This window comes from Phasianus colchicus, chromosome 1 (genome assembly GCF_987193195.1).
Source record: "Phasianus colchicus chromosome 1, bPhaCol1.hap1.1, whole genome shotgun sequence".
In the NCBI taxonomy this organism is placed as follows: Eukaryota; Metazoa; Chordata; class Aves; order Galliformes; family Phasianidae; genus Phasianus; species Phasianus colchicus.
In genome coordinates this window covers 170400851-170422857 of record NC_143436.1, presented here as the reverse complement: position 1 = coordinate 170422857, position 22007 = coordinate 170400851, and the positions used below count along the sequence as shown (strand labels likewise).

General features: G+C 41.4%; 1 protein-coding gene across 3 annotated transcripts; it reads right to left on the bottom strand.

Moving 5' to 3' along the window:
- Nucleotides 1-1271: 1271 nt before the first annotated feature.
- SETDB2 (SET domain bifurcated histone lysine methyltransferase 2) lies at nucleotides 1272-21838 on the bottom strand. 3 transcript variants are annotated; one of them, XM_090131968.1, is made up of 14 exons: nucleotides 21602-21838; nucleotides 20905-20964; nucleotides 17844-17966; nucleotides 16707-16772; nucleotides 15838-15940; nucleotides 14622-15188; nucleotides 12996-13115; nucleotides 12062-12231; nucleotides 11439-11664; nucleotides 9644-9728; nucleotides 8359-8467; nucleotides 7223-7554; nucleotides 6080-6168; nucleotides 1272-4113 (listed from the first exon to the last, which is right to left on the bottom strand). In XM_090131968.1, the coding sequence occupies exons 1-14, from the start codon at nucleotides 21627-21629 to the stop codon at nucleotides 3996-3998; spliced, it is 2196 nt and encodes a 731-aa protein (XP_089988094.1). In that variant the 5' UTR covers nucleotides 21630-21838; the 3' UTR covers nucleotides 1272-3995. The 3 variants fall into 3 exon arrangements, with proteins under 3 accessions (XP_089988094.1, XP_031471474.2, XP_089988101.1); XM_031615614.2 differs by having other exon boundaries at nucleotides 21614-21838; XM_090131975.1 differs by lacking the exon at nucleotides 1272-4113 and adding an exon at nucleotides 4131-5512.
- Between the last annotated feature and the right edge of the window lie 169 nt (nucleotides 21839-22007).

Sequence of the window (22007 nt, the reverse complement as noted above, 5' to 3'; positions counted from 1 at the left end):
GGCAGACAAAAGCTCCTGATTCTTCGCTTATCACAGGCTGAGTCCCTCCAGCCACCTGCTCACCGGTTATGATTTCTACACAGGAAATCCCTCACTATCTCCTGTTCAAAGCCCTGCATTGACTCTCAGCCACTTCCTTCTCTGAGATAGGCCAAACTGGCAGTTAGCACTGTCAGTAACATAACACTGAAAAATCAGCGTCATGTGCTGCAGTCCAGTTTCTATCACAGCTGTGCCACCAGCGATCTTCAGTCAGCGCATTCAGAGTCACACAGAATGGCCAGGGTTGGAAGGGAGCTCAAGGATCATGAAGCTCCAACCCCCCTGCCACAGGCAGGGCCACCAACCTCCACATTTAATACTAGACCAGGCTGCCCAGGGCTGGCCTTGAACACCTCCAGGGACGGGGCATCCACAACAGGGCAGCCTGTTCCAGCACCTCACCACTCTCTCTGTAAAGAACTTCCCCCTGACGTCCAACCTAAATCTTCCCTCCCTCAACTTCAAACCATTTCCCCTTGTCCTGCAGTTATCTACCCCTTCAAAGAGTTGATTCAGGACCATAGGCTGTATGAATATTACACTGAGCTGTGCACGGTGGCTGCTAACATCCTTTCCCCATAGGCCACAGGGCCACGCAACTGCCAGCCCTTCACCAGGACAGCCTCACTCACCACAGGCAGTCCCAGCAGTGTACTGAGCAAGGCACCACCTCAGGAAGCCCCTGCTGGTTCTGTCAGCACTCCTTGATATCCACGACGGGCAGTCAAGGAACCCCACAGTCTGCTCCTGGGCTCTGCAGGCTCAGCCACTTCCACCTATGCTTTCTTTACTACTTCAGTTTTCATACAATAACTCTGCTGAAGTGATGCTGACAGCCATTGCCACAAACACCCACCCCTGCAGGCATTCAAGGCCAGGCTGGATGTGGCTCTGGGCAGCCTGGTCCGGTGGTTGGCAGCCTTGCACATAGCAGGGGGGTTGAAACTCAATGATCAGTGTGGTCCTTTTCAACCCAGGCCATTCTGTGATCCTATGAAACACAGAAATGGAGCAGTGTGACAACAAGCAACTAACCAAACAGCCCCATTCCATACTGCTACCTGGTGTAAATTTCACACTATGGCAGGCTCCTAAATAGATACAGACCGTGTATTTTCTGCAGCAAGGAACAGCTTTTGCTCACCAGCCCAGCACTGTAATTCCTACTACCGAGCCAGAAAAGAAAATTAAGAGTGATAAAACACACTTCTTTTTTTCACCTTGATTTTTAATGACATTTCCATCTGTTTTTCCACATTCAAGGTGAGCTTGGAGACATAAAGGTGTTTTCTACGTCCTCGCTTGTTTAAAGGCTTTACCAGCTTACCTGACTTACCAGCAGGCTGTAAATCTTTCACAGCATAGCAGCACAATCCCAAATTTGAAGTTTGAAGTATCCAAAGCAAACCCAAAAAGCAACAGCATAGGGGCGCAGGCACTACATTTGTCCAGTTACGCAGAACTTCATCAAATCCAGCTAAAGGAAGGCAAATCCTACGCTGTATGGACACAAGCCAGTCCTCTCGCCTCCGGGCCTTAGGGCCAAGAGCTGGCTCCTGCTTCTCTTGCAGTTTGTAATGTAGATGTAGGCCTGAAATCCCTGCTTGACAGCCACAGAAAGAGTGGCTGCCTATTTTTTGATACTCACAGGACTGTGTTCAGCCAACGTATCAAAATGCATACAATTATTTGCCATGACTTGAGCTTTCCATAATTTATGTCTCATTTTCAATGCTCTTATGGTTTGAAACATAGTACATGTAAGCTGATTCACACCTTGAAAACACATTTAACTCATTTAAATAAGCAGTCAAATCCATAGGAAAAAACACATTGCAAATTATTTTTTGTGAGCTTCTCGAGACAGTGAAAATTAAAACATTTGTCAGCACTGCACAAGTATTCTGGATATTTCTTCTGCAGTGAATAAGTTCATTTAATAAGTTATTTTACAAGGAAACACAAGGCCAAACTTAATTATTAAAGAAGAAAACTTGCATATCTGCTTAATAACAAAAAACATGTCCCTTCACAGGCACACACACATACAGACATGCTGAAATATTATCAGCAGCAATCACTGCATTTTATTTGCCAAATGGCACAAGTTCATAGAGGCTGAGGGAGCTGGGCTTGTTCACTCTGAAGAGAAAGGGTGACCTCACTGCAGCCTTCTGCTACATAAAGGGAGCCTACAAACAGGAGGGGAGTCAACTCTTTGAAAGGGTAGATAACAGCAGGACAAGGAGAAATGGTCTTAAATTGAGGGAGGGAAGATTTAGGTTGAATGTCAGGGGGAAGTTCTTTACAGAGAGAGTGGTGAGGTGCTGGAACAGGCTGCCCAGGTTGTGGATGTCCCGTCCCTGGAGGTGTTCAAGGCCCAGGATGGGGCCCTGGGCAGCCTGGTCTAGTATTAAATGGGGAGGTTGGTGGCCCTGCATGTGGCAGGGGAGTTGGAGCTTCATGATCCTTGAGGGCCCTTCTAACCCAAGCCATTCTATGATTCATGTACCACGTAACACACACGTTTCAATCCAACAGAGCTCGTGCAGCAGGTGAGAGAAGCAGAGTCAATACTGCACTTGTCACTTATGCAATCCATACTTGACCCACATGAAATCAACTCATGGAAAATACTGCTAAAAATCATGTAATAACAAAAAATCTACCATCTTGGGGGGTCACGTTACTATCTAGGGCTGCTTCTTGTATACATCAGTGAGACCATAGTTCAAGCACAACGTTTGGTTTTGGGCCTCTCACTGAAAGGATGGAGAATTGCTCGAGTGTGTACAGAGGAAAGCAATGAAGCTTGTTAAAAGTCTAGAAAACTTTGAGGAATGGCTGAAGTAATTGCAGTTGTGCAACCTGGAGAAGAGGACACTGAGGGGGGACCTCACTGCTCCCTTCAGCTACTTCAAAGGAGGTTGCAAAGAGAAGAGTGCTGGCCTCTTTTCTCAGGTGTCAAGTGATGGGACACGAGGAAATGGCTTCAAGTTGCGCCAAGGGAGGTTTAGATTGGAGATTTGGAAGAATTTCTTCATGGACGGGGTAGTTAAGCCATGAAATGCACTGCCCAGAGAAGTGGTGGAGTCTCCATGCCTGGCGTTGTCATGGACATGGCATTTAGGGACATGGTTTAGACACAGGACACAGGAGGTTAGACTGACAGTTGGAACTGATGATCTTGAAGATCTTTTCCAAGTCAAATGATTCTATGATCTACCAATTTTATAGCCTCCTCCTGAATCTGCACACAGTATCATCAAACATAGACCGTTTCTTTCCTACCAACAAACCACACAGCAAGGATTTCTGTGTCTCACATATGACATACTGTACAACATAGCACTGAAATGAGGCACAGTGGATTTTGAAGGATTTCACAGAATCACAGAATCGTTTGAGTGGGAAGGGACACCCAAAGGCCATCTGGTTCAACTCTCCTGCAATGAACAGGGACACCTACAGCTCCATCAGGTGCTCAGAGATGCATCCAGCCTGATCTTGAATGTCTTCCAGGAATGGGGCATCCATCACCTCTCTGGGCAATTTCTGTCATAAGCATGGAAAGAGATGTAATTACCAACAACCAAGAACATCAGCCAACCACTGCTGTGCATCCATCATATTTCTGTTGCAAACTGCAGAAAAGCATGATTTCTTCCAGCTTGTAAATGAAGCGGGGAAGGGATGTGGGGGAGGAGGAGGGGGGAAAGCTTAGGAGCACAGCAAATATCATCTAGTAAAAGTTTGATGCCTGTCTGTATTACAACCAGCTTTATCCATGTAAACTATAAAAATGACATTTAAATGTAAATTAAAAAAATTATCAGATAAAAGGCATTTTAGTTCAATTAGCACCACAGATTTAACTGCACTGCTCAGTGTCCAGTCCCTTACAGCATATAAATCTCTATGTACATGAGGTGCTGACATTGGAAAAGCTTGCTCTATAAGGTTTTCTTTCTGCATTTCTGAACCCCGCACCAACAGGAAATCTCTGTCTCTGGCATACTTCCAGCTTCATATCCATAATCCCACGTGAGTTCAGTTCCAGCTTTCACATGTCTAAGAAATAAAACATCTGGTCAATTTATTTGTATTAAGTGACACAGTAATGTGCTTACAATTTGTCACCAACAACTCACAAGCAAAATCCAAATGGAGACAAAAGCATTGCACAGGCAGCATGCTCAGATTGAACCAAGAGATATAACAAGTGGCACCAAGAGATATAAGGAATGCTGACTCCCCTACTAGAGCTATGAGGAGTGCAAATACCTGTACCTAGCAATAAAGGTTTTGTCAAGCAGCCTGATAAGAGTCAGGGTCTAAACAACCCATTCTAAATTCCAGGCAAATTTTTGGGAAAAAAAAAATAAACCGAAGAAAAAGGAAAAAAACAGATACATGAATACATCTTAATGAGAGCACGGGCAGTTTTGTTGTTTTTACTATGCACAGCACATCACTGCGGTTCAAACAGCTCCCTAGGTGCAGTGGTGATGAAGGTTACCATCTTCGGTCTAACAAGCAACCTTTTAGTGCAACTGCACTGCACACGTGCACAAAGCTCAGGACTCAAAGTTAAACACAAGATCCTCAAGAGCCACTGTGACAAGTATGTGAAAGAGAAGTAATTTCTTATGCAGGAAATTGATTGTTCAAAATGAATGCCAAATTAAATAGAGACTAAGACGCTGAGGTACAACCAAGGGAAAATACAATAAAATACTTGTACTGTAAAGAAGATTAATTCTGTGATATTTCTCACAGGGTAACATAAGGGATACCCAGTGAGTTATCAGGCAGCAGGCTGAAAATAAAAGCAAATGAGGACTTTTCAAGCAGAGCATAATTGTAATATGAGACTTTTTGCCTTAGGATGTTCTGGAAGCCAGAAATATCAAATAATTTAAATCGTGGCTGGGTAAGTTTACAGAATATATAAAATTAAGTTCAATGATTCAAATGCAGTCCTTAATGTAGAAAAGTTGCAAAGGAGTGCCTGACAAAACAACGGGACAAGACAGGGAAACATTTCTTCAACAATCCCCTTTAACTGCCTTCTGCTGACCACTACTGCCTCTGCCCTTTGGCCTCAATCCCCACTACACAACTATTTATTGACTACCTGAACAAGAAAGATTCCAGCTAAAATAAAATCTTGTTTCAAACTATTGTCTTCAGAGTTCTCATAATCCCCCACAAAGCAATCCACAGCATGTAAGAGCAGAAGATCAAGGGCTGGGCCTATGGCTGCAAGGCTCCACAGAGTATTTGTGTACCTCAGAGGGTTTGTCTAAAATAAATCCTTTCTTCTGCATTGTAAATTCTCTCCCAGCACCCCATTGTCACACTCATCAGCTAACTTACTTCCTATAGCTCATATTTTCCTTCCTGGGTTTGGCCGTGGCCTTCTTTTGTCTCACTGGCACCTGCAATCTGCATCTCCCCTTCTTGACATCTGGTAGGAGATAACCACATCTTTTGCTTTCAGAGGAAGTTTCTACTTGAGAACCCTATTGCCACATTCCCAAGACAAGTCTGACTACGCAGAACCTTGCTAATCTTGGCAGCTGTGAAGAGGTTTGGAGTCAGCTTGGTGTGCCCACAGAGAAAATGTATCAAATGTAAGATTCTGTAGGCTCCAACTCTGCCCTAAAGGACACAGCTCTGCTGGCCACTCTTTGAGACACACAACACTAAGACCAATCAACCACGGCTTTTAAAATGATCATGGTGAGTTAATTATTTCCTACTCTTCAGTGGAAATAATAGGTTCAATGATAACTAGCATCAAAACCAAGCTACTCCACATCACATTTCAGTGCAAACTAAATAAAAAACTTTTAGTGACAAGCAGATTTTTTACTTCAGTCTTCAGTGCACAATGAGAAGCCACTCATAAGCAGTTAGTTTTATGGTTTCATTTGGTAAATAGCTGCACCCTTAGCATAACTTTTCCTTAATAATTAAGCATTATTTTCTTCCCTAATGCCTTGAATAAACATTCAGATTCTGAAAACTTCACCTGTTTGTGAAGAAAGCAACCCATGGGAAACTTCTGTTGTGAGTCTCTACAAACACACTCTGTGCAAAGAGGTTGGGGCAGCAGCTGTGCTGTGAAACAAAATACATGAATTAGAAACAGTGAAACACCCGGTCCTCCACTAAAGATTCTCTTTTGTGTCAGGTATGTCACTGCTACAAGTAGTTCCTTCCTCCCTTATTCCAGCCAACTGTTACTTAATGCCACTGCCACTGGTTTTGTTTAGCCATGTCTCTAATGTATCATACTCTACGAAAGTACCCTTTCTTAGGAAAAATCAAAGCCTTTTTATCAAGCTGTTCTCCATGAATTTATGCTGAGAAATCATCTTTGATTTACAATGCAGCACAAATTATCAGTAGATGACATGCATCTCTTGGAGTAAGCAATAGGGACACATGCATGGTCATGGATGAAAAAGGAAGGTTTCAGCAAGATGCACTACTACTCTTACTCCCATACTACCTCTGCAAGTAGGTAACACTTAAATATATGCAAGGATTTTGCAGTAAGACACACATCCATGCCAACAGAGAGAAATAAGTTACTTGCTGAGTGCATACAGGTGGCGTGTATGAAGCATTCATCTTAGTTGGAGGTTCTTTGGAAATCATTGCTATCTCTTGGTAAGTCAAAGGTGAGGGACTTACCAGGTATCTCACAGTATGACAGATCACTTTTTTCTACAGCTCAATTATATTTGAGAATTTCCTACAATATCACAGCACTTACTTTAAACCAGCATAAGCCAGAATTTATAATGGTTTGGGAATAAAAAGTGAAGCTGGGAGAAGGGTTGTGGTTCAGTACAATGCACAATTTGATCTGTAGATACTTCACGCTCCCAAAATGATATTCTAAAATTCAGGAAACAAGTGTCACTCATTACTTGGGAATATTTCACTCTGTAACCTTGCATCTTATGTAAGCCCTCACAGCTGGCATGAGCCAATCTGCTGTCCTGTCACTTCAGAGTGCAGGGAGCACCACACTGCCTTCACACACACCCAACCATAGATATGGGTTATGATAGAACAGACTTTTGAAAAAGCTTTCTGGCTCATGAAAACACATTACTCATTTAAGCTAAGGCAAGTAAAAGAACACGTGCAAGTTTTTACTTACATTAAGAAAACGACCCACGTTTCCTTCTTTTGTGGCATCTAGTATATAGATATTTTCATCATTAGCATTCTTCAGAAGCGTCCTGTCACCGTCTGCATCCATACAAAATATGCCTTGTTTTGACTGTCTGTGAGCTTCCTCTTTGCAGTTAGCTTTTTGTGGAACCTTTGTGGATGGCTTTACAACGTATTTATCATTCAGCACATCTGATCTGCCACAAGCAACACCCTTCAGAGACAGACTCTTCCTTCTGCATTCTGCACTGCCCATTTCACCAGGCTCCGTCTGTCCAACTTCCACCAGATCTTTTTCCTTCTGCTTCTGGATGGATCCTGTCAATTGATGTCCAAGTTATTTTTCAACATTAGTTTTAAAGCAGAAGCCAAAGCCTTTGTTTGGCCCCAAACTCTTCTACATCCATCTTTCTTTGTCCTCCAAAGTGCACATGGTTTCCTTACCATTTGCAAAGTCATAATTATCCTTTCGGACACCTTTCACCACTCGTGCTGCAGATCACTACACCTCCTGCTGCAGTGCCTGAGGCATTTGCTTATGTCTCCCATGAGTGACCCACTCCCTCCCTTCTTCTCAAATCCCACTCCAAAACAATTTCTTCCACAAAGCATTTCTTCCTCATTCTCTCCTTTATTTTCTGAGAGAATCACAAACTGAAATGAAGACAGAAGTGAGATGCATGTGCAAATAATATCAGTTTCACATTGTTTCCCAAAGCTGAATGCTCTCAACCCTGCAATTCCCCATGTATCCTTTTTTTGTTGACAGCTACACATAGTGGGTATAACACAACTCTATTTTGTGTACATTTTGAAACAGAATTTCCCACAGCTGCCCTGTAGTTGAGAAACAATTTTATGAGCTGTTTAATGTGTCCCAAGGTCAACTTTGCAGGCAAAATAGTGTCCTGTGTTAGTCAATGCACTGTGATATGCAAGGCAGCAATAACTTTTGTACTGCTGAGCTGCTAGAGCAGCCCAAGCACTCCATGGCATCATTATTCTATCCTGAGAACAGGCCTGCAACAAACACGAAGACTGCTGTTTACATTTTAAGTCTATCACATGCTGATGGGACACAAGTATACTAAGAGTACAGTATTTCTAACTCTGCAAACTTACTTTCTTTTTCTTTGTTTGTTCCACTGGTCAGTTCTGTTTTGCTTGAATGCTGAGACTGAGAAATATTATCTTCATCTGAGCTGGCACTGTGCACCAGAGTATCAACCTCCTTTAAATAAAACAAAAAAAGTAATGAAAAGGCTGTGATGTAGTTTTGCTGTATGCAACTCTGAGTCAACAAAGGATAGCAAATAGATTTTAAGACTCCAGGGTTTAAGTTTCAAACCTACTGTAACACTGAGTTCCAAAGGTCCAAACATTTACTGCAACGCAACACGTACCTTAATTTCAAATTATTCTTTGGAACAACCTGGAAGAAGCTCACCACTCAATATAATATTAATATAAGTGCTTAAGACCCAAACATTTCACTAGTCTAAATGTTTTTGTGTTAAGTTTAACCAAAGCCCAAATATACTTTGTACATGGTTTTAATAAAAAAATGGTTTTAATAAAATAAAAGAAACCAGTTACGGAAGCACCAGAGTAAACCAAACTGCCAAATGTTTGCATGAAAATATGATGTGCAGTGAAACCTGTAGAATAAGTTTACACCAGTCTCCTCCTTTTGCACACATTTACAGGTAACATTTTGCACTTGGGGCAGGTAAGATTCTCTTCACTGTGCCACTGCATGAAGTTACTGCTCGATGATTTTCTTCTCTCCCTGCTGTATCATTTTCTAGGGAGGTGTCACAAAAATATTATCATTCTGACTCCCTAATGTTGCAATTAGTTAATAAAGGAGGTGGAGGGGGAAGAATCCTTTATTGAGACTCATAACTGGAGTGTATGCAAAGGGTGAGGTTGGAAAGGAAGGCTGTGAAAGTAACTAGTGCCATTCTCAGCAAGAAGTTGAACAGCTGACAATGGAGAAGGGACAGGATACAACTTCCAGCTCAGCTCACAGTGTGACACAGAATCATAGAATGGTTTGGGTTGGAAGGGACCTTTAAGACCATTTTGTTCCAACCCCCTGCTATAGGCAGGGACACCTCCCTCTAGACCAGGTTGTTCAAAGCCCCATCCAGCCTGGCTTCAAATGCTTCCAGGGAGGAGGCATCCACAGGCTCTCTGGGCAACCTGTTCCAGTGTCTCACCACACTCACACTAAGGAATTTCTTCTTAATATCCAGTCTAAATCTACCCTCTTCCAGTTTACAGCCATTTCCCCACATAATTTCATGAAGAAAGTTCGTTAGGATTTTTTAAACGTGTTTGAGATTAGAAGGTCAAAATTAACATACATATTCAGCATAGTGAAAAAACCACTTATTAACATTACCATTTTCAGCTGGTGATTATCCACAACAGCTATTCTAGTTCCAAGCCTTCTCACAGCTGCAGCATTCAAATTCCTTGCATGAATTCTGTACAGGAAGTTCAAAGGGAAATTGCAAAAGACAGACACATAAATAACTCTCACAACACACGTTTCTTTAAGAGTCTCTAGCTCATGAAGAACAGATCATAGCCTGTAGTCCTACTTTCACCTCAAATTGCCTTTAAGAATGGAAGAATTAGGTTAAGTTCTCAACAGCATTTGAATAAAACACTATCATTTTTTTTGAGAGACCAGCAATTGCTTTTACATCCTTCTTCACTGCTCCTGAGAACCAAATTTGTCGTTGTTTGATTATTATATCACTTCAACATAGAGTACCTACACAGTTCTGCCTTTTTGCTGCTATTGCTTTCAATAGTTTTGACACCATAGCTTCAAACAGGAAAGCAAAACAAGTGTTATGGGGAGAAAGAATAGAAGGTGAGACAGTCAATATACAGGAGATATAGAAAATGCTCTCACACAGAAGAACCTCAACCTTCTGATGTGAAAGTGTGAAGAAGGATGGGAAGCAGTATTTTGTATATATCTCTAAAACATCAAAAGTCACATTTATGTTTAGAGTGCATTAGAAAATACCAGCCTAAACCTAATCTGAGTATCTGTGTAACATCTAGCAATAAGTAACAGGTCTTTGTAAGTAAAAAATTCAACCTAAAACATTTATATGTTTTTCTTTCCATGAAAAAAAAGGATGGTATTTCTTTGGGCTACTGATAATGGTAAAAAGAGTTCTATTCTAAAAATCTTTAAAGATTTCTTATTTTTTAAGAGTTGGAATAACAAATTCTCTCTCTCTGTTCAATTTTCATACATCTCTCACGTGAAACATTTTTATTCTCAGAAAGGGAAATTAATGAGATTGAAGGTAGCTGTACAGTAATCACAAATATAAAAATATTCTTCCCTACAATTTATAGGGGAAGAACCATCAAGTGAACAGCTGATAATTCTGTAATTCACAAAATTATTAATTTGGTAGGTTTCCAAGATACCAAAACGTGAGAATATACTGGCAGGTATTTTTTAAAAGTTTCTGTCTGTGATGTCATTGTGCTTCTCAAAGATCTGCAATAGCCTTTCCCCACAAAACAAGTATTTGCAATTACTTACAGGTATTACAAAGAAAGTGTAAGCAAAGCAAGGCAGAAAATTGAAAAAAACAAGCTCCTGGTGTCCTTCTGAAAAAGACTACAGTATGCTACTGATGAAGTCACATTATTTTTTTGCAGTAGTTTTATTTCAGGAATCCTGATAGGCTATGAGATCTAATCAAGATAACAATTTCTGTCTATTGCAACAACATCTGCAAAAGCAAGGCAGTGTCAGACTCCTAACTGGCAATGTTAAAAGTCCTAGCAGAGTGGGTTAAGGGACAAAGAAGAAAAGGTTTAGAGATGGAAGCAAAGAATAGTAGAGTTGGTGGCTAATTTATTATCAAATCCTCTAGTATCATCAAGTATGTTTTTAATTGCTTCTCTCTTTTCAAGTTAGCATAATTATTCATGCCCTGAAGAGGTCAAGACACTCAGGAGACAAGTGGGATTTCTAGCAAATGCCAAGGAATGCATGCTGTGAGGAAAATTAGTATAGAGGAATAACTAAAACCCACTAAAACCAACAACCAGGAGTTAAAAGGTTGAAAAAGAAAAGAAACACCTCTCAGCAAACAACATTCAATTCTACTGTATGTTTAGAATATCAGAATATTACGTTTTGTGTTTGGTAAACTTACAGAGCTGATTCATTTTCATTAGCAGAAGGTTCCTGCTGTTCCTGCTGCTCAAGCATATCATCTTTGCCAGTCTGCACGAGTTCAATCTCAGAGTCTGAACAGCTAGAATCAAGTTTTCTTCTTTTGGAAAAAAAGCTTTGCCCTCTGTCATTCACAGCACTCTCCTCTTTCAAGTCTTGATCAGCACCTCCCAGCTCTTGAACTTCAGCTCTGCTCATTAACCTGCCTGGAAGAAGGAGTAAAGAAATTAATTAGTGCTTACTTTACTAAGCTGGGTCATACACAGTATCCTAGCTCAAACTTGTATTAAAGGCAAGAGAATTATTTGGGAAAACAAAAGACGAATGCACCTATACTGAAGGAAAACTACCCTTTGCACAAGATGCAGAGACTTGTGAGGGAAAATGGATGTGTGACAGGCTTTGTTCCAGATAGCACCATCACACTGCAGAATCCTTCAAGGTTTTTCTGTCTGTTTGATCATCTGCAAGTTCAGGTCATACAGCCTCACTTCTTCTCCAACTTCAAGTTTCCCTGCTTGCTTCTCAAAGAAATTCCATGGCATCGGACACAGGGGAGGTAAAAGTTATGCTATAAATCTTCCACAGGTCATCTTCTGTTACCTGAGTAAGTACAAACAAACGTCCCCTTGTCGATATCATCCAGGCAGCGGACGCCCCAACCCTTCTTCTCTGTGTTGAACACTTGCAATCGAACTTGAATGCCATGCTGTACAACTCTGTTTTGACACATCATCTTGTCACATCTGCACGACACACTACACTCATAAATTCTGTCAAGATGAAGCAAAATAAAACACAGGAAAGTAAAGTTGCTAGTATTAATTTCACTCCTGAGTACAAACAAGGCTGAAAAGATAAAGAGACTGGCTAAAACTGATTGCACAGCAGTGCTCCAAAACTCATGACATTTTTGACTGTTGACTCAACAATTTTAAGAGTTTGTCAGCCAGATTTTTGTGTAAGATGACAAAAAATAGAAGCTACCTTTTTATTTCACAGAAGAAAGTCAGACATGCAGAAATCTTAAAGAGGCAGCTGATTCTATTGAAAGAAACTTTAGCAAAGACAACCTGTCTGTCAAGACCTCACTGCAGCTATCAGGAGTTTAGGATTTAACCAAGTGACACTAAAAGAATTCAGACCTGTGCTTTTTTACATTTGTTTGTGTGTTCTTAGACTGATACTGGCTGTGATGGTCTTGCAATAGATCTTGCAATAGGTTTCCTTTCCTTGTAGGTAGGTTTCCTTCCCATTGATTGCATGAATGATCAAGTACAAGGGCCAGGTAAGTCCTGAGCTTCTAAACCAGGTAATACTGTGTTACTCTTCTTGGGCCTTGAACTAAGATGTGAAAACTGTAGTATCTGCAGCACAAAAGTATTTTTTCATCTCTCTTATTCAAGACACATTAATTATTTCTGCAAAAATCATTCTTATCAATTAGTAAAACTGAAAAATAAAAAAAATCAAGGTTTCAGTAATTCAAAGACAATACAGTTGTAAAGAGTACACAAAATAGCTCTGTCTTTATTACCCACTAGGAACAGGCCCTTCCAGTCTTTTGTAACTGTATCCACGAGACGTTTTAGTATTAGGAGACAGAGAAACTTTACGGCAGCCTCTTGCAGTTAGCTGCAGACATGCACACTTAGACCTAGAAAATAAAGGTAAACCATTGTATAAAAATCAGAATGTGTTTGGAGCAGAGTAAATCAAACTCACATCTATATAATTTAAAATGTATTTGACTATATACAAACACAAATGCACTATTTGATAATTTTTTCCACCTTTGCTCCAAAAGGTCATTTCAGGTACCCCATCCTCCTCTTTGTCTCTTGCCTGGTTATGCGTGCTTACAAAAATCATGTCCCCCCCTGTTCTCCATTCTGCCAGCCTCTGCAAAGGCACACACAAAAAGTTGACGTGTGACAGAAATCATTACCAACAGGACACTGTCAAATGGACTGAAGGAAGGAAAGAAAATCACCTGTTCTGGCACAGCATCCCAGTCTGTTAGCCACTACTTCATCACTTTCCTCCCACTCCAGGCCTTGAGAATTGAGTAATTCCACTCTACCAATTGAAGAACTCCAGCTGTAATGCTGATCCTCACCATCTTTAAGTCATGACTGCTCTAAAGACTCACTGCAATTAGCCAAATATCAACCTCTGGAACTACACATTGAAAGCATCTCAGGTCTTGGTGAGGTTCAGCACACAGAAGGAGCATGCTATGTGCTCGCTGTTCTCTGCTGTCCAGCTAAAACTAAATAATTTGAGTTACTGAATCTTATTCTATTTCAAGCTGCACACATGATCATAGGCAGTTGTACTGCACAGCAGTATGAACGTGTCCTTTAGCTATCAATTATACAAAATATATTCAATCCAAGATTAATACCTGCAGGCAAAGACCAGACAAATACACCACAGGTGAGCAGAAAACTGAACTTACATACATTAACTGTGGCAATTTCTCACAGAGTTAAACACAGTCCAGAGTTAGAAGGGTTTAGAAGTTCAACAACAATGAGCAACACCATTTGGAACAGTCCAGAATGTAAATTTCTTGTGTGACCTCAATGTTTCACAGCATTTGTTGAGGAAAGAAAAGGATGGAATGTAGAGATTGTAAAAGGAGATTTCTTCTTCTGCCCTATTTAATCTATGACCCAAACTACCTGACCTCTCTAGGCTGTCAAATCCCAGCCCTGAGGGATATCATCCTGCAGAAGGATCTGCAGCAGAAGTTATCACTCAGAAATCTTCCCTGCCTGCCAGAAAAATGAGCTGCCATCTGCTACCACAACTCTCTCCCTTCCCCACTCCTTTCCTAAAACCATGAGATGTGCTTTCCTCCTCCGCTTAAAGGAGAAGCATTGCATGTCTGAGGAGAAAGGTAAAGGAACATCGTAATCCACATCTTGATTGCTTCCTTCCCTATAACAGAGGCTGGGTAGGTAGGAGCACCCATGTTCTGGAGAAAAAAAAAGACACAGTGGTTTCAGTCAACACCGTGGCACAAGACAGCCACTGCAGATATCTATGGAGAGTTGTTCCTTCATTTGGCACTGCTTGGTATTGTGCACCTTCACACCTCCAACACCACACTGACACGTTATGCACAGTTTGTCTGGGATTAGATTCTTCTACTTACCTATCAATGCAGCCATCCGTGCAGTCACATGAATCAAGAAACATGCTGGACAAATTGTTGAGATAATATCCACGAGGCCATGATGCCCTCCGGTATTTAAAATAAGGTAACCTGGCACGGTCAATGTCATTACAGAAGGAAATAGGCACAGATTCAGCTCCATTGCTAATATCAACATCAAACACAAGGGGTTCTGGATTTACAGTGTTCCTGCCCAACAGGACGTATGTGTTGAAAGAGAAGTGATCAATAAATAAGAAATCACATTTTGTCTCAAACAAATAATTCTGAACATCTTGAAAACTTCTCAGACTTCTGCCACAGGGAGCTTTATAATGCACATCCAGTGATTTTGAAAGGCAGTCTGCTTTCGCATGGCGTCTCTGAAAGTGAAACAGTATTGGTATCTTGAGAGGATTTTCACCCTTGTAGGAGCTTACTGCTCTGTTGGAGAGACATGCACTGGAGCACTTGTGGATCCGATACCGGCAATTTAGAGGTACATGTTGAATTTCACTCGATGCTTCCTCACTCCCTGAATCTGATTTTTCAATCTTCTCCTTTTTGCTAATAGGAATGAGAGAACGAAAAAAAAAGAGACAGAAAAGAACAGCATCTCAGATGATCAGTAAGCCAACCAGTCTTCTAGTGGTTCAGCATTATTAGTGTAGGAAAGCTTGAAGGCAGCCAAGGATTTTACTGAATGACTGTCTGCATTACCTAACATCTCTGACACCACATGCAGACATGTTTGGAATGGCACTGTACAAGTGACAGCAACAAAAAAGGAACCATATCTTTCCTTCTATCTTCCAAATCAGCTCCCAAGGCTAATTATGAAAATGAAGTCGTGTGCCTAATAACAATCTTCACAGTCTGTGAAAGCTTGAGAACTGAACTTAAAACTTTCAAGTTCCAGCCTGGTAATCCTGCTAATAATCATGGATCTTCATTCAGAACAAAACAGATGTTCTATCCTGCAAGGTTTTCACATGGTGTATTAGATAAGTCTACTTAAAACCTCAGGTTTTCCATATGGGTCAATTTAAAAAATAAATACTTTGAAAATTGTCAGGACTCAAAGTTGATTTTAAATCAATGAATATATAAATAATACGGAGAGATTAAAAACTCTCAAATTCAGTAAAGATACAATAAATGAGCTTTGGTACAATAATGACCTTTGCCATTCTGGAAGTATTAAATAAATACTGACCTATGTGAACCATCTACAGAATTTCCACTGTTGTCATCTGTAACAGGATGCTGTGATTTAGGTTTGGATTCCTGTGTATCCTCTCCATCAAGAACATCATTTACTGAAAAAATACACAAGCAAAACCTCAGTGGTCCACATTTCAATAATCTATAATTGAATTTAGTTATTAAAGAGATAACTGCAAAAACACTAAAAAAGGTAATGCATTGCTAAGAACCACAGATAACAAAGCATGCTAACAAGCACCCTCCTAGAAATAAATTTTTTTGTACTTATACAGAAGTGATGGGTTTGCATTAAGGTACATAGGTGAGAAACTCACACACACTCTTCTCTCTCTGCTACTTCTCTCCATCCTCCCTCCCCCTGCCATTCCCTCTCCCCAGAGGAGGAAAATGTAAGTGTGCATGGACATATCTGAGATAGAAACACACTGCAAACATCTATGCTTTTTCACCAGCCATCATGTGACTTGAGTATTAAAGTCTCCCATGAAGCTTTCAAACTACAGAGGTAACATAGAGGAAACATATATGGGTTTTTCTTCATTATTTGAGGTAAAATGCTGGCAGGGTATTGCCATGAGGGGAATACTGTACAAGCCAACTTTGGTTTTAGCTCAGGTTTATCAGTGTTTCTTATTGCAAGCTCCAGCTTCACTTGGTCCAAGCCACACACACACACACCACAGAAGTACAAGCCCAGATGAACATCTGCAGTTCAGTAACTGAGGAAATGATCACTTTTTTCTTGCACTGCTAACAAGCTCCTGAAATCTACTTTATTGATTTCAACATAAGGAAACAAACTTCTGGCGAGACTAATTAAAGCTACATAGCAAATAAATGCAATTAAGATGCACATACCATCTGTCAACGTTAAAAGATCACCCAGATCAGCTTCGTTTACCAGTGTCCAAGCCTGCCAACATTCTATATAAAAACAAAACAAAACCAAATATGAAGTGCAATGTAGTAATAGGGACAATGACAGTAGTGACTGCTAGAAGGAAAAAGAAAGCTATGCTCTAGACACTTTTGTTTCCTCACTGTGCTAATATAGAGCACTGCAACACAGAAACTGCAATTAACTTTCTGCTACAGTCCTGAACAGACACACCTAGGAGTAGCAACACAGCCACAGCTCACATCAGTAACTGAACAGCACATCCTTTTTCAGAAAGCTGCTGGAATGCTTTTAAACACCAGTCCAGTAGTTTTCAGAGGCAGCAATTTGTATAAACGCAGATCAGTGCAAGATTCTTTCTTTGCTTCTGTCACCAGACTGACCATCTTCTGGCTAAGGACAGGATCTTGTCAGAGCAAATTAATGCTACTCCTGAATTGCTGGCTGTGGTCTTCAGATAGTAAGAACACAAAGAGGTGACTAGCTGTCTCAACCTGTTGCCCTATGCAATAAATATCACAAGTTGGTAGACAAATGTCAGTAAAATTCACATTAGTATTTTAGTTTGGAACAAAACAACACATAGGAAAATACAAATTTAAGTATGGCATAGATTCACGCCAATACCTGGAGATTCAAATTCAACCTTTAGCTCTGCTATTCTGTAACATTTTGTCATAACATCAAGATTAAATAGCTCAAGTTAACCTCCCAAAAAAATGCAGTACCAATATAAAACAAGCACTGTAATGCAGAGTGTGTAGCTGTATCAGTTTAAAAGCATCTTAAACAATTGCACGTTTTCTTGCACAGAAGCAGTGAGATATACAGATTAGATTTACAGGAATGATTTAATAATAATAAATATTTTTATAAATTAGAACACTACTAAAATTAAAACCCAAACCTCTGTACTGCTCTAGCTTTATCTTCTGATTTTGATGTAGATAAAGAACATTTAGTTCCATGAAAATCAGGGACATTCTTATAACAAGCTGCTGTTAAATTTTTCTGCTAATGTTACAATGGTTTCTTCAATATGAAATAAGACTGTAGCTCATTCACAGTCCTGCTGAATCATTACAAGGATTTCAAACCTTGATTTGTGGCAGTTCCATTCTTGATCTTTTCCTTTAGCAGCAGCAGCACTTCTTGCACCTGCTCAAATATGAGATCCACTCTTCTACTTTCCAGTTGTGTCCAAAATGCCTTCAAATCACCTGAAATACAAATTGCCATTTACAAGTCTGCACAGCTTCCAAGAAATCTAAAAACATGAGCAGCTCTTAACAGGCTTTTCAAAGGCTCCCACTCACATTAGTGGGAAGCAGGGGCCTACTACTTCTGAAAGATCAGGCAAGACAGGTTTTTCTTATTGTAGGCTTAAACTTTTGTAAGTCTACTTTCTAAGCATGAAAGTGAAACAATGTAATGATGAACTGGGGTGACTTCTGATGGTCCATGAAGCTTCTCTGGCTTTGAGCTGCAGGTCCAGAAAACCACAAAGATGATGAGGGAGGGCTGGAGCACCTCCCCTTATGAGGATAGACTGAGAGAGCTGGAGAAGGCTCTGCGGGGACCTTATAATGGCCTTCCAGCACCTGTAGGGGGCCTACAGGAGAGCCAGGGAGGGACTTTTTATAAGGGCCTGTCATGACAGGACACGTGGAAATGGCTTTAAACCCAAACTGGGTAGATTCAGACTAAATATTAAGAAGAAATTCATTATTGTGAGTGTGGTGAGACACTGGAACAAGTTGCCCAGAGAGCCTGTGGATGCCCCCCTCCCTGGAAGCATTCAAAGCCAGGCTGGATGGGGCTTTGAACAACCTGGTCTAGAGGGAGGTGTCTCTGCTTATAGCAGGGGGTTGGGACTAGATGATCTTAAAGGTCCCTTCCAACCCAAACCATTTCATGCTTCTTCAAATAATTTTTCAAGTACATCAACAAAGGGTATTCTGGAAGCCTCTCTCTAAATATTAATGAAGTCTCACTATAAATTAATCACAGAATCACAGAACTGTAGGGACTGGAAGGAACCTCTAGAGATCAGCTAGTCCAATCTCCATGCCAAAGCAGGCTCCCTAGACCAGGTTGCACAGGTAGGCACCTAATCATCACTAAAACTCAGAAATGACAAAGGAGAATGTTTTCAATGGAAAGAATTGAACATATTACCACAGAAAAGGCATTTGTGAATATTTTACAACCAAAACCTTCCTTAGTTACCATCCTGCCCCATCAGTATTTTGGTAAACATTCTAGAGATAAAACATTGAACACACTGTCAGATAAAAGCAGTTTGATAAATTTTGCTCACCAAGTATATTAACTGCAACAACTAATATGCCTCTTACATCATAGAATGCCCTGGATTGAAAAGGACTACAATGATCATCTAGTTTCAACCCCCCTGCTACGTGCAGGGTTGCCAACCAGGCTGCCCAGAGCCACATCCAGCCTGGCCTTGAATGCCTCCTTTCTCCATTACAAATATTTAAAAGAACATTTTTTTTTTGAAGATTTTTAAGTTTGTTTTTTTTTTTAAACCATGATCAGAACATGGTTTATCACATCTCCTCTCTTCCAGGAATACATATTTGAGGTACTAAGCCTGTCAATGGAAACAGTTAAAATACTAGCAACACATCTTTGGCAAGGACTTCAAAAAGAAAATATAGCTCATTGTGTCACCAGATCATGCTAGAAAAGGGAACATGTCCTCTATTTTGGTTAACAATTCCATCTTCAATTGTTAGGCAGTTAATTAGTAAATCTTTTTCCCCCACTCCACTTCAACAGCTACAGTTCACTGTCACCACACAAGGTTTATAATCTATTTTCAGACAGCAAGTTATGGCTGCCAAATGTGCCACAATGACACCAAAGCAGTCACAAGATGCAGCACTACTGCAAGGCTTGCAAAAAGTTGTTGTTTTTATTTTCCTTAGCAAAGAATGACTTTATTGCACAGTACAACAGAAGCCAAGTAATGCTATGTCAGTACAGAGCCTACCACTACTCTCAAAAGGGTAACACCTGCATCGATTGTAACAATCCTTCACCACTACACCACAAGATGTTTATGTCATCAGCAGTTAAAAACTTACTATTAAAAATAAGCAGGCAATATGGAAAGTACTTCTTGTAATATTACTGATCTGGCACTAGCTCAACTACATTTAACAAGCTTTTGTATTCACAGGAATAGCAAGTATATATATATCACAAAGTCTCTTGGAACAGCACACTGTCAACGAGACAACTTGTGCTCTGGGCCATTCCTACCCTCTTGCTGTGCCTAACAGTATCACAAATTTAAAATACTGGGAAACAAGCATATGCAATATCCCTTTTTAAAAAATACGTATTCAGAAAAATCATTAAAAAATTCCACTGTGGCAGATCAAAACTGTTGCCATTATTTGTTACCTGCTTTCAGACACTTTGATGTAATTTCAATATATGGTTAACAGTAGTGGAAGGTCCAGTTCAGATGATGGTGACAGAACAGTCTTTCATTTCTGGGTCAGTTCTAACCTTGCACAGGCCAAAAGCAAACAGACCACATCACTACTGCCTGTCCTGCAGTCTCTCAACTTAAAAGGCTTTCTCCCACTTCTCATGCTTGAGTGCTCTTAAACTCCGGCAGCTAGAGCTGTGAAATTCATAGCATAATTTTAATTTCAAAGAAACAGATGTTCACATCATTCATCTCCTCTTCAGCGTTAAAGCTGCTCTTGTTAATCTCACCCAGGAGGATGTGGAATGAACAGACACAGAATGCGTTCAGTTCCTCAGCCTTCAAAACAGTCTCAACCAGTTGATGATTCAGAGCATGGACTGGCACCTGGTGGCAGTACTTCTACAGCTGGCTGAGGCTATTGCTTCTGGGGGATTTTCTTTTCCCTCTATCTTTGTGATCATATATCTTTCAGTACTGTGCAAGAGAATGAAGGTGGAGCAAGAAAACAAGCAGGCTAAGCCAGAGTTCCCTAGAAAGAAGGATGTTTCCTGTGAAAAACCCATAGTGCTGACACATACTCTATACACAATATAAGCTGGAACTGTTGCCATCCAGTTACCATTTCCATATTCCAAGCAGCATCAGACAGACACCACATTCCCCATTCCCTCCATAGGTCTGAATCACACTACCTTCAGCTGCCTCTTTCCTGGAAATGGGACGGTTCTTCTCTTTGGGACAGCCACGCAGCACTGCAAGGGGCAGAATGGACAAGAACGAGTTCAGATGAGAAATAAAAACTGTTGTCAGCACAAGGTATGTTGGTGGTTATCGACAGAAGGTATCAGTGAGAACATTGCAAGAGAAACGCTCCTCCTGCTGTCAAAGCTACACAAGACAGAGCAGAAGAACACTGAAGTGAAAGAAGGCTTTTTTTTTTTTTTTCCAAGCATACACAGATTACCATCATTAAAACATAAGACTGCTGTGCTCAGATGAGCAATCCCTGCTCCTGTTAGCCCTTCTGAACTAACGCAGCTGTCCTGCAATTAAGCTAAACACAGGGAAAAGCCCAAAGGTTGGGGTTTTTTAGGTCAGAAATGCACTGGATCTGTTTCACAGCAGCCTCAATGAACGCTAAAGGAAAGCGTTTCTCATCTGCACGGCAGAACCAGATTTCTGGCCACGACCACCAACGACACAGCATCAAACAAACGCCCCAGTTACATCGGCATTCCCACGTGCTCCTCCTCGACTTTGGCACGGAAATTTCATTCGTTCGAGCGAGCGAGGAGAAAAAAAGCCGAGCTCCTCAGGAGCTCTCACGAGTTCTGCGGTACGCTTTCCCACGGGATCTGCTTAGCGACCGCTCAAAGCACGCGTTCATACCGCTGAGCTTACTTCGGTTCCCCTCCATGTCGCGGGTCCCTGCTCAGGCCGGGGAGACGCACTCAGGCGTTGCCGTCCGGCCCCGGCCGGACAAGGGCATCCAGGCCAGGCCGCGAACGGCCCGCCAGCGCCCGCACCCGCGCGGGGCCGACATGGGGCGAAGATGACGCGTGGGGTCGAGCCCGCGTTACTTCAGCCAGGGCTGCCTCAGCCAGCCGCTGCCCCGCCACCGCCCGCCGGGGGGCGCCAAGCACCCGCTGTGCGCATGCGCTGAGTTCACGTCGTTACCTTGCGGTTCACCTTCTGCGCGTGCGTAAGGAGGGGCCGGGTCGCCCGAGCGAATAGCTGCGCGGAGGAGGCGGGCCGCTCGCGGCAGGTGCCGCGGGTGTCTTTGTTGCTATTGGTT

Bases quoted from the DNA above. Each gene is read 5' to 3' on its own strand.
- SETDB2 (XM_090131968.1), bottom strand. From the start codon at position 21,629: ATGGAGGGGAACCGAAGTAAGCTCAGCG. The intron at 9,729-11,438 runs GTAAGTTTACCA...CTTCCTGTACAG, and splicing joins AATGAAAATGAATCAGCTCT to AATTCATGCAAGGAATTTGA. The intron at 7,555-8,358 runs GTAAGTTTGCAG...ATCAATTGACAG, and splicing joins AACAAACAAAGAAAAAGAAA to GATCCATCCAGAAGCAGAAG.